At 35.7% G+C, this 19,371-nt stretch overlaps 1 protein-coding gene across 2 annotated transcripts; it reads left to right on the top strand.

The window, feature by feature from the left end:
• Nucleotides 1-14,303: 14,303 nt before the first annotated feature.
• On the top strand, nt 14,304-19,279 carry THO1 (nuclear matrix protein-like protein). Of its 2 annotated transcripts, XM_079006267.1 has the most exons (20): nt 14,304-14,495; nt 14,633-14,716; nt 15,376-15,450; nt 15,553-15,646; nt 15,780-15,925; nt 16,009-16,080; nt 16,153-16,225; nt 16,307-16,372; nt 16,520-16,566; nt 16,845-16,916; nt 17,004-17,129; nt 17,238-17,303; nt 17,406-17,447; nt 17,544-17,660; nt 17,741-17,823; nt 17,894-17,960; nt 18,058-18,129; nt 18,386-18,496; nt 18,579-18,731; nt 18,807-19,279. In XM_079006267.1, the coding sequence occupies exons 1-20, from the start codon at nt 14,493-14,495 to the stop codon at nt 19,065-19,067; spliced, it is 1,830 nt and encodes a 609-aa protein (XP_078862393.1). In that variant the 5' UTR covers nt 14,304-14,492; the 3' UTR covers nt 19,068-19,279. The 2 variants fall into 2 exon arrangements, with proteins under 2 accessions (XP_078862393.1, XP_078862394.1); XM_079006268.1 differs by lacking the exon at nt 14,304-14,495 and having other exon boundaries at nt 14,698-14,716; nt 15,557-15,646.
• The last annotated feature ends 92 nt before the right edge of the window (nt 19,280-19,371 follow it).

A 19,371-nucleotide genomic window follows, 5' to 3' on the forward strand; every position in this document is an offset into this window, starting at 1 on the left:
CAAGTTACCACGTGAAGTTGCTAACTTTACGTCCATGCATGGGTTATTTAGCTCAAAAGGCCCTAAAAGGTGGTTCACAAGTTGCATGGGACTCCCATGGCCATAAAGTTGGCACCTTTATGCCATGGAGTCCCTCAACGACTCTAGATCTGAAGGTTCTTTCCATAGGAGTCATCCAAATCCCAAAGGCCACCATTATTGAACCAAAACATGGAGAAAGAGCCCTAAAACTAGATCTAAACACTCAACAAGCCAGGTAAGAGCTTTATACCTCAGTTGAACCAGAAATGAAGCTCTACTTTTGGATCTACTCTTCTCCTTCACTTCCTTGCTCTTTCCTCAAGTCTCATCTTCTTCAAAACCTCAGTAAAGTACCAAGAATGGCTCAAAACACGTAAAAATGTATTAGGGTTTCTTAACTAGGGTTTGGGGTGATGGAGGCTGTAAATGAGGCCACCCTTTGGAGGTTAAGGTGCTTAAATAGGGTGTAAACCTTGAAAATTAAGGTTTCACTTTGGCAGCTCTACTCGTCGAGTTGAGGCTTCTCAACTCATCGAGTAGAATTCAAGTCCCGCGTATAAAATCCATTTCTACTCGACGAGTTCTCCAACTCGTCGAGTCCCTTTGCAAAAATGAATAATTTGGTTTAAAGTACATACCAGGATCTGGGCATTACAAATCTCCCCCACTTATTTTAGACTTCGTCCTCTAAGTCTGCTGCGTCTGGGAATAGCTCATGGTAGTGCTCCCTCATCTCGTCCTCCGGCTCCAAAGTCCATTCCGAGCCCTTGCGGTGTTGTCATTGCACCTTCACTAAATCGACCATTTTGCTCCTCAGATCCTTCGTCTTCTTATCGAAGATTGCTATCGGTCGCTCAATGTAGTTCAGGCTGCCGTCCACCTGAATATCCTCTAGAGGCACTATTGCAGAGTCATCGGCCAAGCACTTCCGCAATTGGGAAACATAAAAGATGATGTAGATTTGACTAAGCTCGGCTAGCAGATCCAGCCTATACGCCACCTTACCCACCCACACTATAACCCTGAAATGACCAATGTAACCGGGGGCCAGCTTGCCCCGCTTCCTGAATCGGATGACACATTTTCAAGGTGAAACCTTTAGAAGAACCATATCCCCAACCTAGAACTCCAGGTCCAATCGGCACCTGTCGACGTAACTCTTCTGTCGATTCTGAGCAGTCTAAAGCCTGCTCCGGACCTGCTGGATCCTATCCGTCGTCTTGAGTACCACTTCAGTACTCCCCATGACCCTCTGTCCAATCTCACCCCAACATATCGGGGTTTTTCACTTCCTCCCATATAACATCTCGAAGGGAGGACGGTCGATACTCGCGTGGTAGATATTATTATAGGAAAACTCTGCCAAGGGAAGGTAGGTATCCCACCTACCACCGAAGTCCAGGACGCATGCCCGTAGCATATCCTCTAGAGTCTGGATGGTCCACTCGCTCTGACAATCCGTCTGCAGGTGAAAAGCCCTGGTAAAGTGAAGACGAGTACCCAACTCATCGTGAAAATTCTTCCAAAATCTGGAAGTGAACCGTACATCTCTATCAGAAATCACGAAGTCTGGCACTCCTTGTCGAGCTACTACCTCCCTGGTGTAGATGTCGGCCAGCTTCTCTGCCGAAATGCTCTCCTGGATCAAAATGAAATGGGCACTCTTGGTCAACCGATCCACAATGACCCAAATTGAATCCACTCCCCGTGCGATCCTGGGAAGTTTCGTGATGAAATCTATGGTAATGTCCTCCCACTTCCACACAGGGATATCTAATGGCTGCGTGTTGTTGTGAGGCCTCTGGTGCTCTACCTTGACCTTCCTGCAAGTCAGGCATCTCTCAACGTACCAGGCTACATCCCGCTTCATGCAAGGCCATTAATCTAGAAAAAGATCTTTATACATCTTCGTCGCCCGGGATGGATGGAAAATCTGGAGTTGTGCGCCTCCTCCATCAGGATCTAGCGCACACCACCTGCGTGTGGAACCCAAACTCTACGGTCTAGTGTCAACAGCCCGCGTATATCATAGTCGAAAGAGGATATATGGCTTACTATACACTCACTCTTCCGGTGTTCCTACTGGGCCTCCCGGATCTTCTCCAGAAGCGGAGTCACCACTGTCATCCTCAGACAGATATATCTAATCGGGGTTGTGAATGACTTGTGGCTCAGTGCATCGGCCACCATATTGGCCTTCCCCAGGTGGTAGAGGATCTCACAGTCGTAATCCTTCACCACGTCCAACCATCGCTGCTGTCTCATGTTCAGATTTGGCTGATCCATGAGGTACCCCAATCTCTTGTGGTCCGTGTAAATGGTACAACGGACCCCATAGAGGTAGTGTAGCTAAATCTTCAGGGCGAAAACAATCGCCCCCAACTCCAGATCATGTGTCGGGTAGTTCGCCTCATGAGGCTTCAGCTGCCTCGAGGCGTAAGCGATGACATGCCCCCTTTGCATCAATATTGCGCCCAAAACCGAGATGGACGCATTATAGTACACTACAAAATCCTCCACGTCCTCTGGCAGGGATAAGATCGGCGCCTCGTACAACCTCTTTCTCAACGTCTCGAACACTGCCTGCTGCTCAGGCCCCTAATGAAAGACCACGACCTTCTTCGTCAATCGGGTCAAGGGTACTGCTATCTTGGAGAATTCTTGTATGAATCTCCGGTAATAGCCTGATAACCCGAGGAAACTCCGAATCTCAGATGGAGACTTTGGAACCTCCCATCTCATCACGACCTCCACTTTGGCCAGGTCAACCAAAATCCCGTTCTGGTTGACAAGGTGCCCCAGAAACTGCACCTCGCGCAACCAGAACTCGCACTTGGAGAACTTGGCGTACAAGCTCTCCCTCCTCAGGGTATCCAACACCTCCCATAAGTTCTCGTCGTGCTACTCCTGCGTCTTGGAGTAAACCAAGATTTCATCAATAAAAACTATCACAGACCGATCCAACATCAGTCTGCATACGCGATTCATGAGGTCCATGAACGTGACAGGGGAATTGCTAAGCCCAAAGGGCATCACCACGAACTCGTAGTGGCCATAGCGAGTCCAGAAAGAAGTCTTTTGTACATGCTCATCTCTGGCTTGCATATGGTGGTAGCCTGCATGCACATCTATCTTGGAAAACCAAGATGCCCCTTGTAGCTGGTCGAAGAGATCATCAATCCTCGAGAATAGGTAACGGTTCTTCACCATTACCTTGTTCAGCTCCTAGTACTCTATACACATCCGATGCGACTTGTCCTTCTTCTTCACAAACAGAATCAGGGCTCCCCAAGGAGAACTGCTCGACTAGATGAATCCCTTGTCTAACAGCTCCTGCAGTTGTGTAGACAACTCCTGCATCTCAGAAGGAGCCAACCGATATGGTGCCTTGGCTCTCGGAGTCGCACCTGAGACTAGGTTGATCCTGAACTCCACCTGTCTCTCCAGAGGTATCCCAGACAACTCCTCTGGAAATACGCCCCGGATACTCTCGCACCACTGGTACATCACTCACAGTCGTCATTCCCACCTCTTGGGTATCCATAACTTAGGCGACATACCTTGCACAACCCTGATGAAGGTAGTGTCTAGCCCTCACTACCAAACACAAAGCTGGTCCATGTTGCGGCCTCTCGCCCTGAATCACTAGCTCTCCCCCACTTGGGATCCTGACACGTACCAACTGCTGCACACAACTGATCACCGCCCCATTAAGGCTCAGCCAATCCATGCCGATGATAACCTTGTTCCCACGCAACAGAATGAGAACCAAATCCACAAGGTAACGCTCGTCATACAACCTCAAAACATTGATCTTGTAGCTTGCATAATGGTTGCAATCTTGACACCTGAGCTGCAGAATAACTATGAGGACTACTGGCCATATGAAATGTGCATTGATCTTGTTGAAAAGTTTCAAAAGAAAGAGAGACAAGAACGCTATGAAGTGGTCAAGTCTCTTATGGTGTGCAAGTTGAAGGAAGGAAAATCTATTTGTGCTTATGTGCAAAGAATACACATATATGTGGAGCAGTTGGAAAAACTTAATGTGTCCTTTTGACAAAGAGTTGGCCATTGACATGGTCCTTAACTCATTTCCTCCCAGTTATGATCAGTTCTTATTGACCTATCACTTGAACAAAATAGATACGACATTGACTTAACTCCACAACATGTTGCAAACTACTGAATTGGGAATGAAGAAAAATCATGTCCCTTCTGTGACAAGTGTTCCTGTCTTGGCCATTAGTCAAAATAGAGGAAATAAGATGAAGGCCACCTCCCAATCAAATTGGAAGGGTAAGGCCCATGCTGGAGCATCTGGCAGTGGGTCAAAGGCGAAGCTCAACTTTGATGTTCATGTTGTTAGTGATCCAAAGGAGGCCACTTGCTTTCATTGTGGTTAAAAAATACATTGGAGAAGAAACTTCCCAAAGTACCTTCAAGAGTTGAAAGAATGTAAGATCAATTCATCTGAATCCTCATCAGGTACATACACTATTCAAATCAATAACACATAACTTTCTCATTATTGGGTCCTTGATACAGGATGTGGTTTTCACATTTGTTATGATATGCATGGTCTAAGGGAAATTAAGGAAATAGAGCATGGAAGGTTGAACCTAATCATAGGGAATAAGCATTCTTCACTTGTTACCAAGATTGGGACTTATGGACTTATGCTTGATAGTGGTGTTAAAGTTGATATGATTAATTGATGTTATTCGTCAAAAACGACAAGAAACATTATTTCATTTCATGCATTGTTTAGACAAGGTTTTGGATATTCATTTGATAATGACTATGGTTCGATTTTGGTTTATAAAAATGGTGTTTTATATTCAAACATTTACGTTGTAATTATGTGTATGAAACTATGGTGTGTGTTGATAACTTAGGCAATAGTGTATTCTGTATTGATTCATCTAATGGTGTAGATAAAGCATGCTTATGGTATTGTCATCTTGGACACATTAACAAGAAACACATTTCCCAACTCCAAAAAGATGGAGTGTTGGAATCATTTGACTTAAGGTCAAATGATGAATGTAAATCTTGTCTATTGGGCAAGATGACAAAATCACATTTTACTGGAACACATAAAATAGGTGAAGGATTATTGGACCTTTATCCACATAGATGTGTATAGGCCCTTCAAATCTACCACAATGGATGCTAATTAATACTATGTGACATTTACGGACGATTATAACAGGTATGGTTATATTTACTTAATCAAACATAAATCAAAAACTTTTGAAAGGTTCAAAGATTTTAAGCACGAGGTTGGGAATCAATTGGGCGGGAAGATAAAGATACTCCAATCTGATAGAGGTGGACAGTATCTTAGTATCGAGTTCCATGACTATCTAAAGGAATGTGGAATTGTTTCGCAATTGACTCCTCCCAGAACAATGGTGTAGTTGAGAGGCATAATCTAACCTTACTTGATATGGTTCTTTCCATGATATGTCGATCTTTTCTTCCTATATCTTTCTAGGGGTATGCCTTAGATACAACCGCTTATATCCTAAATATTGACTCACTAAGAAGGTTGCCAAAAATACCTCATGGGATGTGGACATGGAAAGCTCCCTCGCTTCCAAATATCAAGGTCTAGGGTTGTGAGGCCCTCGTAAGATGAGAAGCTCATGAAAAACTAGAACCTATAGCCGAGAAGTTTATTTTCATTGGCTACCCACAAAAGTCCTTTGGATACTTGTTTTACAGACCTAGTGAGAACTTGGTCTTTATAGCTCGAAGATGAGTCTTTCACGAGAGAGAAAACTCATATTCAAAGAGGAGAGTGGGAGTACGATTGATCTGGAAGAAATTCCAGAGTCATCAAATGAAGGAACCTTAAATGACACTAGCACTCAACCAAAGGATGAGACACTTGTTAAGCAGATTGACAATTCATTACCTCTTTGTCGATCCAGTAGAGTTAGCATGCCACCTGAGTTTTGGGGTTTTCATATAACTACAGATGGGGATATGTTCGTCAGTGATAGAACATTGGTGAATTTGGATGAAGTTGTTAACTATAAGGACGAGATGGCCGACCTTGAGGCTGCCAAATGGAAGAAGGCAAAAGACAGTGAGATTTATTCTATGTATGATAATCAAGTGTGAACTTGGCTGATCATGTACCTGATCGAAAGATAGTAGGTTGCAAATGGATATCCAAGAACACCATTATGGATGGGAAAGTACACACTTTCAAATTTAGGCTAGCTGCGAAGGATTTACTCAAACCCAATGGATTGACTATGATGAGACCTTCTCACCAATACCTAAGATAAAGTCTATTAGTATAATGTTTGCCATAACTATATTTTATGATTATGAGGTATGACAAATGGATGTTAAAACCGCTTTCCTAAATGGGAAGTTAACCGAGGATGTTTACATGAGTTATCCAGAAGGTTTTATACATGTCAAGTTTCCTGATAGTGTGTGTAAGCTTGAGAAATCCATTTATGGATTGAAACAAGCATCTCACATTTAGAATCTTTGCTTCCATGAGAAAGTTAAAGAGTTTGGATTCTCTAGGAGTGAGGATGAGTCATGATGAGAAGCAAACTGGTCAACCCTTGGTCAAAGTCAAAGTAAACGGCCATCAAAATGGTCAACCCTTGGTCAAAGTCAAAGTCAACGGTCAAGGTCAACAGTCCATGTTGACCCAACTTGTCGAGTGTAGCTCACTGACTCGTCGAGTCCCTTCATAACTCTAGAAATTATGAAACCCCTAGTCGACTCGCCGAGTTTCCAAACAACTCGTCGAGTCCATGCAGTGTCCAGAATGTCAGGAAAAACCTAACCAACTCGTCGAGTTACCTCTCTAACTCGCCGAGTTCATGCAAAATCCAGAAGGCAGGAAAATCTCATTCAACTCGTCGAGTTGACTATGTAACTCGTCAAGTTCCGTCAGTCCATTTCTTATTCAGATGCTTTTAAGTGAAACCAAAACTCCAAACTTTAGATCTAGGCTCCTAGGGTGCTGTTATCACGTAAAGTTGCTAAGTTTACATGCATGCAAGGCTCCATGAAGCTAAAAACACTCATAACTAGCCTTAGAATAAGGTTTTGGACATGAAGGAGGGCCAAAGCTTCATAAATCTTGAGGCTTTATGTCCATAAGGGCCTAGAGGAGTCCAAATCTGAAACTATGCCCTTGTGACAAGCTCAAATCCGAAAGTGACCCCATTTTGCACCAAAATGCCCATAAAGTTGCTAACTTTACATGCACGCAAGGCTCCATGAAGCTAAAACACTCATAACTAGCCTTAGAATAAGGTTTTGGACATGAATGAGGGCCAAAGATTCATAAATCTTGAGGCTTTTATGTCCATAAGGGCCTAGAGGAGTCCATATCTGAAACTATGCCCTTGTGACAAGCTCAAATCCGAAAGTGACCCCATTTTAGACCAAAATGCCCATATTCTCACATAAGAAAAGATCTAACAAACGGAAGGCCAAGGTAAAGACTTTTTACCTTCAAATGAAAGCCAAGACGATGTAGATGCTGGATCTACAAACTTCTTCCCATTCCAAGCTCCTTAATCTTCAAGCTCCTTCAAAAAAATGCACCAAAAACACACTTTTAGCCTCTCACACACTCAAGAATAGGGTTTAGATCGATTAGGGTTGCTTCTGGCCGTCAAAAGGTGGTAAGGAGGCTGGAGGTAAGGACTTAAGGTCCTTTAAATAGGGTGCAAACCCTAAAAATTAGGGTTTTCATGCACAACCTCTACTCGTCGAGTCGAGGTCCTCTAACTCGTCGAGTAGAAGACTCGACGAGTAGAAGTCATAAACCATGCGGGTTTACTAGGTTTGAAACGACGAGTTGGGGCCTCCAACTTGTCAAGTTCCCTCAATAAAATGAATACAAAGCTTTTAAAATTATACATGGGAGTCGGGATGTTACAATTTAGCCCCCGACACTTGTACGAAAGATTGGGATTTGGCACTTGGTACTGCAGGAAAGACCCTGGGGGATAGCCCATGACACTTGTATGTTATGGTATGTGGTATTTTGGGGAAGTCATTAAGCTTTGTGCTTACAATTTATTGTTTATGGTTTCAAGTATTTTCGATACGAAAAGGGGAGGGCCCAACGTGACTGCACTGCAGCCACCCATGTTTTTGTGACTTTATGCTTTTGGGATTGTACTATGATAACTGTTTTACATTAATACATTTTTGAATGATTGGTAATACTAAATGGTGTTTATTGGTTGAATGGAAAATGAAATTTTTACCTTGAAATTTTGGGACGTTACAATTATATGATTAATAAATTAAATAGATATTATTTAGATTTAATTTAGAATTGATTAGAAATTAATTTTGTATTAATTAAAATTAATTAAATGTGTAAGGGTTGAATTGTAATTGTTTATTTATTGAAAAGGAAGATAATTCTAGAACTTTCCCTATGTTGGACGGTTTTCATAAGGTCAAGGAAGGGTTATGGAAGCCTCCTGGTAACTAATAATGATAACTGCTTTGAATAGATTAAATCTTAATATTTAATTATTCAAATTAAGGTTATCCTTGAGATCCATCAACTATAAACAAGGACCTTTAGCAAGTCATTTTCGAACCCTAACATTTGCAAGGCATGAATTCGACTTTGCTTCTCTTCATCCTCTCTTCTGTTTTCGTTCCTAATGTTCTAAGGTATTGGATGTGAGCCATTTGAGATATCCACATTATTGGTGCTTCCTTTCCAAGGAATAATCGAAGATCCAAGGTTTCTATATTCGATTATAGCAAAAATGTATGTTTTTTAATCCCTTTTATTTTCACAAAAGGTAGATTAGATTGTATTTCATAGTATGTTGCTATAATGAAAAAATAGCATAGTTCTCTAGGTTGCATGTGTTTATAAATTGTTTTGTGATTTCCACTGCGTAGATATAATGTTTTATAACCTAGAAACCCGTCTGAGTTGATGTTGGCTATTTATTTTCTTTATTAAAAGAACTTAATTATTGTTTTAGAAGAGGGTCCACTATTCAATGGGTTTTCAAAAAAAAAAATTGTGAATATATATATATATATATATATATATATATATATATATATATATTCTGAGCTTGCGGTCTAAGATGTATATTTCTTACAAACATAAATAAAGTTACCTTTAGCCAAGATAGATAGATAGTTGGACATATACATCTTTGGTTTTCATAGCTTGAATGTTCAAATCCCTAACAAAGTTTTTATTTTTTTGCAAAAAATTATTTTTGTCAAGGGTCTTGTAGGTATAGAACTTGCGGTATTTTGTATATGGACAATGCATGTTTACTAGGTGTGCTAGCATTACTTCGAGAAAATGTTATAATATATAAAACCATGTTCTCGAGTTCTTTTAAGGGTGGAAAGAAGAGGAAAATCGTATTCTTAAGGTTTTATTTAATTTTTATTTATTTTTTTTAAGGAAATGAAAGAGAGGAGGGGAAGAAAAGTAAAAAAAAGTTTTCTCCTTAAAATCTATCGTTCAAAAAAATGAAATGATCATGAAGGAAAGGAAATAAAAAGCTTGTCATTCATTTTTCTTCATTTTAGGTGCTGTTTGTTTTTTCTGAGGCAAAATGTCTGCAGTCTGCGGACCACATCTGTAGACCTCTGCAGTAGAAGAGGTGGACCAAACGTCTGCAGTCTGAAAAAAGAAGACTGTTTGTTTTTTTAACATCTGCGGGCTACTAAAATAAACTGAAATCTAAATAAACTTATTTTTTAAACTTTAAAGTGATTTTTTAATATTTTTATGATTTTGTTATAAATAATTAATGAATCTAGATCAACTTTTATGTATTATTGTATAAAAAATAAAATTAAAAATGGTATGAATTAGCATATATATTTGATATAAACCAACAACTTTGGTTGCAAAATTATAATTAACCATTATAATTAGTGATCAAAGAATTTGATACATAAATTGATGGAAATAAACTTCGATTTTTTCAATTAAATCCATTAAAAACGTACCATAAATATTTTCTCGAGAAATTGACGATATTGTATTAAATAATGTTTTACAAAATTTGGCAAAAAAATATAAGAATATATTATGATTTTTTTTCATATTTATATAAACAAATTTAACGACTATTATTGTAATAAATCTTTATTTATAAATTTGTCAAAAATATCATGTTTGTATCGTCAAAAGTTTTTTTTTTTTTTTTTTTTTTTTTTTTTTTTTAAGTTTTGTAGTTTTTTTTTTCAAATTGTTATCATTAATAAAGTTGGAAAAAATATAAATTAAAAAAAAACTTGAAAAAAATAAAAATATATATGTTTTTTTAGGCTAGAAGATGTCTGAAGATGTTAGAAGACTTTGGTCCACATCTACGCCAAGAAGAGGGCGCGCAGACATTTTTAGGTCTGCAGTCTTCAGAAAAACAAACAGTCTGCGAAGGCTAATGTCTGCGCGTGGTCTGCGCGGCACAGACAGAAGAGGCCTCGCAGATCTGCAGACAAAAAACAAACACCGTCTTAAACTCAAGGAAATGGCGTAAAGTAATAAATTTCATGAGGTGACACGAGAAAAGTAATTTTGAGCACTCGATTGGGTTTTTTAGTGAGTTTAAGTGGTTATTTTATGACATTTTAAAAATTAGGTCATAAGATTTAAGATGATATAGAAGAATGAAGACCCAAGTATGGTATGTTAGTGATACCAAGCCCAATCCAATAGGCCCAACATGTTTCACATGAAGATCAACGGCCCAATTCTTTCTCTCTTCAGCGCTTCTTTTGGGGAAGAACCGAGGAACACACGAAAGCAGTAGATGCTACGATGCGGGAATCCATGAAGTAGCAGCTAGCTCGCTTGTGACACGATCAAAATTTTGAAAATATCTTGTTATCTAAAGAATCCAAGAGGGTATAGACTGCTCGAAGAACTCGCCATAGAACTGTTTTACATTAATACATTTTTGAATGATTGGTAATACTAAATGGTGTTTATTGGTTGAATGGAAAATGAAATTTTTACCTTGAAATTTTGGGACGTTACAATTATATGATTAATAAATTAAATAGATATTATTTAGATTTAATTTAGAATTGATTAGAAATTAATTTTGTATTAATTAAAATTAATTAAATGTGTAAGGGTTGAATTGTAATTGTTTATTTATTGAAAAGGAAGATAATTCTAGAACTTTCCCTATGTTGGACGATTTTCATAAGGTCAAGGAAGGGTTATGGAAGCCTCCTGGTAACTAATAATGATAACTGCTTTGAATAGATTAAATCTTAATATTTAATTATTCAAATTAAGGTTATCCTTGAGATTTACTAGGTTTGAAACGACGAGTTGGGGCCTCCAACTTGTCAAGTTCCCTCAATAAAATGAATACAAAGCTTTTAAAATTATACATGGGAGTCGGGATGTTACAATTTAGCCCCCGACACTTGTACGAAAGATTGGGATTTGGCACTTGGTACTGCAGGAAAGACCCTGGGGGATAGCCCATGACACTTGTATGTTATGGTATGTGGTATTTTGGGGAAGTCATTAAGCTTTGTGCTTACAATTTATTGTTTATGGTTTTAAGTATTTTCGATACGAAAAGGGGAGGGCCCAACGTGACTGCACTGCAGCCACCCATGTTTTTGTGACTTTATGCTTTTGGGATTGTACTATGATAACTGTTTTACATTAATACATTTTTGAATGATTGGTAATACTAAATGGTGTTTATTGGTTGAATGGAAAATGAAATTTTTACCTTGAAATTTTGGGACGTTACAATTATATGATTAATAAATTAAATAGATATTATTTAGATTTAATTTAGAATTGATTAGAAATTAATTTTGTATTAATTAAAATTAATTAAATGTGTAAGGGTTGAATTGTAATTGTTTATTTATTGAAAAGGAAGATAATTCTAGAACTTTCCCTATGTTGGACGGTTTTCATAAGGTCAAGGAAGGGTTATGGAAGCCTCCTGGTAACTAATAATGATAACTGCTTTGAATAGATTAAATCTTAATATTTAATTATTCAAATTAAGGTTATCCTTGAGATCCATCAACTATAAACAAGGACCTTTAGCAAGTCATTTTCGAACCCTAACATTCGCAAGGCATGAATTCGACTTTGCTTCTCTTCATCCTCTCTTCTGTTTTCGTTCCTAATGTTCTAAGGTATTGGATGTGAGCCATTTGAGATATCCACATTATTGGTGCTTCCTTTCCAAGGAATAATCGAAGATCCAAGGTTTCTATATTCGATTATAGCAAAAATGTATGTTTTTTAATCCCTTTTATTTTCACAAAAGGTAGATTAGATTGTATTTCATAGTATGTTGCTATAATGAAAAAATAGCATAGTTCTCTAGGTTGCATGTGTTTATAAATTGTTTTGTGATTTCCACTGCGTAGATATAATGTTTTATAACCTAGAAACCCGTCTGAGTTGATGTTGGCTATTTATTTTCTTTATTAAAAGAACTTAATTATTGTTTTAGAAGAGGGTCCACTATTCAATGGGTTTTCAAAAAAAAAAAATTGTGAATATATATATATATATATATATATATATATATATATATATATATATATATATATATATATTCTGAGCTTGCGGTCTAAGATGTATATTTCTTACAAACATAAATAAAGTTACCTTTAGCCAAGATAGATAGATAGTTGGACATATACATCTTTGGTTTTCATAGCTTGAATGTTCAAATCCCTAACAAAGTTTTTATTTTTTTGCAAAAAATTATTTTTGTCAAGGGTCTTGTAGGTATAGAACTTGCGGTATTTTGTATATGGACAATGCATGTTTACTAGGTGTGCTAGCATTACTTCGAGAAAATGTTATAATATATAAAACCATGTTCTCGAGTTCTTTTAAGGGTGGAAAGAAGAGGAAAATCGTATTCTTAAGGTTTTATTTAATTTTTGTTTATTTTTTTTAAGGAAATGAAAGAGAGGAGGGGAAGAAAAGTAAAAAAAAGTTTTCTCCTTAAAATCTATCGTTCAAAAAAATGAAATGATCATGAAGGAAAGGAAATAAAAAGCTTGTCATTCATTTTTCTTCATTTTAGGTGCTGTTTGTTTTTTCTGAGGCAAAATGTCTGCAGTCTGCGGACCACATCTGTAGACCTCTGCAGTAGAAGAGGTGGACCAAACGTCTGCAGTCTGAAAAAAGAAGACTGTTTGTTTTTTTAACATCTGCGGGCTACTAAAATAAACTGAAATCTAAATAAACTTATTTTTTAAACTTTAAAGTGATTTTTTAATATTTTTATGATTTTGTTATAAATAATTAATGAATCTAGATCAACTTTTATGTATTATTGTATAAAAAATAAAATTAAAAATGGTATGAATTAGCATATATATTTGATATAAACCAACAACTTTGGTTGCAAAATTATAATTAACCATTATAATTAGTGATCAAAGAATTTGATACATAAATTGATGGAAATAAACTTCGATTTTTTCAATTAAATCCATTAAAAACGTACCATAAATATTTTCTCGAGAAATTGACGATATTGTATTAAATAATGTTTTACAAAATTTGGCAAAAAAATATAAGAATATATTATGATTTTTTTTCATATTTATATAAACAAATTTAACGACTATTATTGTAATAAATCTTTATTTATAAATTTGTCAAAAATATCATGTTTGTATCGTCAAAAGTTTTTTTTTTTTTTTTTTTTTTTTTTTTTTTTTTAAGTTTTGTAGTTTTTTTTTTCAAATTGTTATCATTAATAAAGTTGGAAAAAATATAAATTAAAAAAAAACTTGAAAAAAATAAAAATATATATGTTTTTTTAGGCTAGAAGATGTCTGAAGATGTTAGAAGACTTTGGTCCACATCTACGCCAAGAAGAGGGCGCGCAGACATTTTTAGGTCTGCAGTCTTCAGAAAAACAAACAGTCTGCGAAGGCTAATGTCTGCGCGTGGTCTGCGCGGCACAGACAGAAGAGGCCTCGCAGATCTGCAGACAAAAAACAAACACCGTCTTAAACTCAAGGAAATGGCGTAAAGTAATAAATTTCATGAGGTGACACGAGAAAAGTAATTTTGAGCACTCGATTGGGTTTTTTAGTGAGTTTAAGTGGTTATTTTATGACATTTTAAAAATTAGGTCATAAGATTTAAGATGATATAGAAGAATGAAGACCCAAGTATGGTATGTTAGTGATACCAAGCCCAATCCAATAGGCCCAACATGTTTCACATGAAGATCAACGGCCCAATTCTTTCTCTCTTCAGCGCTTCTTTTGGGGAAGAACCGAGGAACACACGAAAGCAGTAGATGCTACGATGCGGGAATCCATGAAGTAGCAGCTAGCTCGCTTGTGACACGATCAAAATTTTGAAAATATCTTGTTATCTAAAGAATCCAAGAGGGTATAGACTGCTCGAAGAACTCGCCATAGAACAATCAACGAGTTTATCGCATTTGAAAATCGACATGGTAAACTAACCCCTAATCACCTGTGCTTTACGTTTAATTCAGAGAAGATGAAAGCAATTTAAAAAAGAAATCAGAAAGAAGCTACGTGAACACGTATTTTTTCATTTTATTTTTTCAAACTTATCTTCTGCGCGTAGGATTTGTTCAGGAAGGTAATAACACAACCTGGGAAACCAGAAGATTTTGCTCTTCAAACAGTTCAAGAAGCCATCAAACCTCAGGTTTGCTTCTTAAGCTCTCTTGTGTGTATATATGCTTTTCCGATTTCCCCCAATGTGATTTTGAATATGGTATTCAAGTTATTGTTTTGTTATTCGAAGGGATGTATGCTTTAATTGATTTCTCTCAATCTTATAAATTTTCCGAGTCGAAGCCCATATTCAGACACTGCATGGATTTTCTCTTGTGAACTACCCCATAAACAATTCACTTTAACCTCTTTTAGTTCTTAAATTGAGAACTCATAAATCTTTAATCCATGACTATACACTTAAGCCATGTCTTCATGAAATTAATCATGCATTCATCATTATTCCATCATATTTCAATGATTTCTATGCAATAATCCAATGTATCTCAAATTAACATAGCATCCTCAAATTGACATAAACCCTAACTTGACATTTCATCCCATTTCATATAGTATAGAGGTGAAATCTTCCTTTTAATGTTGTTACCCTTACTAATAAACAACATTTACATCATAATACTCCAACAAACACACATCAAGAATCATCTTTACGAATCGAATTTCATGAACCCTAATGAAATAGAGATTATAGCTTCAGATCCTTGTAATAATCTAACCAAATCTTGTAAGATTTGAAGAAATTCGATCTCAAGCCTTTGATATCACCCAAAATGGTTATATTTGATGCAGAGGCAAACAAAACTAGTCCAGGATGAGAACCAATTGTTGGAAAACATTCTAAGAACACTACTTCAAGAGCTCGTGGTATGTTAATCCTTACATGCTTTCTTAATGTTCATATTTCACATGGGTTGACTAGTCAACATGTTATATGCCTCAACATCATGTAATTGTTGTTTGACCTAGTCAGCTGCAGTTCAATCAGGGGAAAATACTATGCATTATGGGGCATCAATTGATGATGGTGATAACACACAGGGACAAGTACCTCGGCTTCTTGGTGAGTATATTTATTATATATATATATATATATATATATATATATATATATATATATATATATATATATTACTCTCATGACTTATTAGTCAATCTTCTTGCACTTATATTTCCATTTCTTGAAATCTTTTCAGACATTGTGCTATATCTTTGTGAAAATGAACACATTGAAGGGGGCATGATATTCCAGCTTTTGGAAGATTTGACAGAAATGTCCACAATGAGAAACTGTGAAGATGTCTTTGGTTATATAGAAAGTAAGCAAGACATCTTGGGTAAGGTGTGTAAATTCTCTACTTTTACAGGGTCTTTCAAGTAATTTTTTGTATCTATTCTTGTGTTCACTTCCATACATTCATACAGCCAGAACTTTTTGCAAGGGGAAAGCTTGTAATGTTAAGAACTTGCAATCAACTTCTTCGTCGCCTTTCAAAGGTAATTTTAATCAAGGGAAAATTTCAAATTGCTTTTTTAATTAATGACATTTTTGCCCTCTCAACTTTTCAGTCAAACGATGTGGTGTTTTGTGGACGTATTATTATGTTTCTTGCACATTTTTTCCCATTGTCTGAACGTTCAGGTTATTATTATTATTATCTATTTTTATTTTTTTAGTACACTACTTCTTTTTCTGACATTATTATTTCTTTTGTATGTACAGCTGTCAATATTAAGGGAGTTTTCAATGTTTCAAATGAGACAAAGTATGAGAAGCAAGCACCTGATGGTAAAAACCAACTCTTTTTTTGTTTTTTGTTGTAAACAACTAATATATCCCATATATTTTATAAAATAATTTCTTGATTCTAGATTTCAAATTAACAATTTCTATTTGTGATCAAATGTATGCCTAAAAAACTTATATGGCTTTCAGGAATTTCTATAGACTTCAACTTCTACAAAACCTTTTGGAGTTTGCAGGTCAGTTTAATGATGCCTTTTTTCAATTAATTTTTGGATGCAGTTTTGTATTTTACCGAGTCATTACTTTCTGTTGATTGCATTATATTATTTTACTGATAATTATTCTCGTATGATTGTATCCTTCAATTTTACTGATAAATTTTTTAATGTTGACTAATATTGATATATAGTCGATCAGATAGTTGACAGCATGGATGATTTATCGTTTCTATAAATTCGATTTCAAGGTTTAAATTTCTACAAATTGTTATTTATAATAAACTTGTTTTTTTCAGGAGTATTTTAGTAACCCTGCTTCCATTACTCCTGCCACCCCCAAGTGGCAGAAGTTCTCTTCCTGCTTGAAGGTATTTTTTTTCTCCATAATTACCCTTTTCGTATTATTTTTTTTTTCTTTTTCTAATTTTCCTCATTTTTAAAATGGGATTTTCCAGGTTGTTTTAAATACATTTGAAGCTCAGCCTTTAAGTGAAGAAGAGAGTAGTACAAACAATCTTGAAGATGAAGCTGCAACATTTAGCATAAAATATCTTACAAGCAGTAACTTAATGGGTCTCGAGGTGGGACCCTCTATTTTATTATTATTATTATTATTTAATCTAAAAATACTTCAATCTCATCACACTAACTTATTTATTTATTTATTTATAAATTTTGGTCTAATATAGTTAAAAGATCCAAGCTTTCGTCGCCATATTCTTGTCCAATGCCTAATTTTATTCGATTATCTTAAGGTAATATATGCATTCCAATTCCATTATTATATATATTTGTATAACTGTATGTAATATTATAATGTTACTTATATATATGCAATTGTTTTAAAAAAAAATTAGGCTCCAGGGAAAAATGAAAAAGATTTGCCTTCTGAAACAATGGTTAGTTGGGACTTTAAAATTTAAATACCTATAAAATGTGACAAGTGATATTTTGTTTATTGTTTTATAAACATTGTGGTATTTACCAATTGGCAGAAAGAAGAAATAAAATCATGTGAAGAAAGAGTAAAGCAACTTCTTGTGATGACTCCACCTAAAGGAGAAAAATTTCTTCAAAGCATTGAGCATATATTAGAACGAGAAAGGAATTGGGTATTTTTCCATTTCTATCCTTCTTGAATGGATAATATATAAATTGATTTTATTTTTATTTTTCAAATTATTTTTTTTAGGTCTGGTGGAAACGTGATGGTTGTGCTCCATTTGAAAAACAACCCACGGAAAAGAAAACTGTGAGAGATGGAGGAAAAAAACGGTATATATATATTTTTTAATGATTTAAAATATTTAAAAAATTTAGTTCTGAATTTTTATATAAATTTCAGTCGTCCACGATGGAGATTGGGAAATAAAGAACTCTCTCAGTTATGGAAATGGGCTGATCAAAATCCGGTGCGTGAAATATAAGTTTATTTATATTTACTTTTATAATTTTTTACTTTTAACAGAATATTATTTTATTTATTTACCAATACTACCCCTTGTGCAGAATGCTTTAACTGATTCTCAACGTGTACGAACGCCAGCTGTCACAGAATACTGGAAACCCTTAGCTGAAGATGTATATTCCCAAATTATCCAAGTTTTATTTTTTTATATGTTTTGTTTAAGTAAATTTAATTTTGGAGATTTTTTTATATAATTCTTTTTTAACTATTTTTGGGACCAAAGTTGCAAGTGACTAAAGACGTTACAGGAACCTTGAATGATGACCAAAATTGCAAGGAAAAAACCTTTTAGGGCCAAAATTGCAAAAATGAAGATATAATAGGGACCAAAAATGTAACTTACTGTTGTTTGTTTTTTAAAATTTGCAGATGGATGTAGATGCTGGGATTGAAGCAGAATACCACCATAAAAACAACCGTGTTTACTGCTGGAAAGGTCTTAGATTTTCAGCAAGGCAGGATTTGGAGGGGTTTTCTCGAGTGAGTTTTCTTTATTATTGTTTAATAATTAAAAAAAAATATTATTATATAATTGTTTTTTAATAAATTTTTTATGTTTTAGTTTACTGAATTTGGTGTGGAAGGGGTTGTGCCGATGGAACTTATGCCAGCTGATATCCGATCAAAATATCAAGCAAAACCAAGTGACAGATCAAAACGTGCTAAAAAAGAAGAAAACAAAACTCCTGCAAATCAATCAGAAGACAACAATAAGGTACTAAACATACACATTCTTCTTATTTTTTTTATAATTTTTTTTTTAATAAATTCGATGTTTTTATTTTGAAAGATTGCAACACCTGCAAGTGAGGGTGATGGTGAAGGGAATAATAATAATAATAATAATAATAATAGACAAGATCTTGAAGCATCAACAATGGCAATGGAGACCGACACAACAGGTCAAGAGCCTGGTCAAATTGATGAAACAGAGCCGGAACCGGAACCGGAACCAGAACAGGAACCGGGACCGGAAACGGAACAAGAACCGGAATCTGGGATGATAGATGCTGAAAATGATGCAGATGTTGATACAAATACAGTGGGTTGAAAAAAGAAAGGGAAAGAAAAGAGTAGTAGCTTTTGATCTTTTGTATGAAACCTGTGTGTAACTGTAATATTATGAGTAAAACTAACAGGAATTTATATTTGATTGTAGTTATTTTGAGTTTTAAGTAAGATTTTGCCAAATTGTTGGCTGTTAAGCTTCTTTTTCACATTGTTGAAATGAGAATATAATTTGGCTGTTAAGCTTCTTTTTCACATTGTTGAAATGAGAATATAATTTGGCTGTTAAGCTTCTTTTTCACATTGTTGAAATGAGAATATAATGCTAAATTTATATTTTTTTTTTA

Source organism: Lactuca serriola, chromosome 6 (assembly GCF_051521515.1).
Source record: "Lactuca serriola cultivar US96UC23 chromosome 6, Lser_US96UC23_V15, whole genome shotgun sequence".
Taxonomy (NCBI): Eukaryota; Viridiplantae; Streptophyta; class Magnoliopsida; order Asterales; family Asteraceae; genus Lactuca; species Lactuca serriola.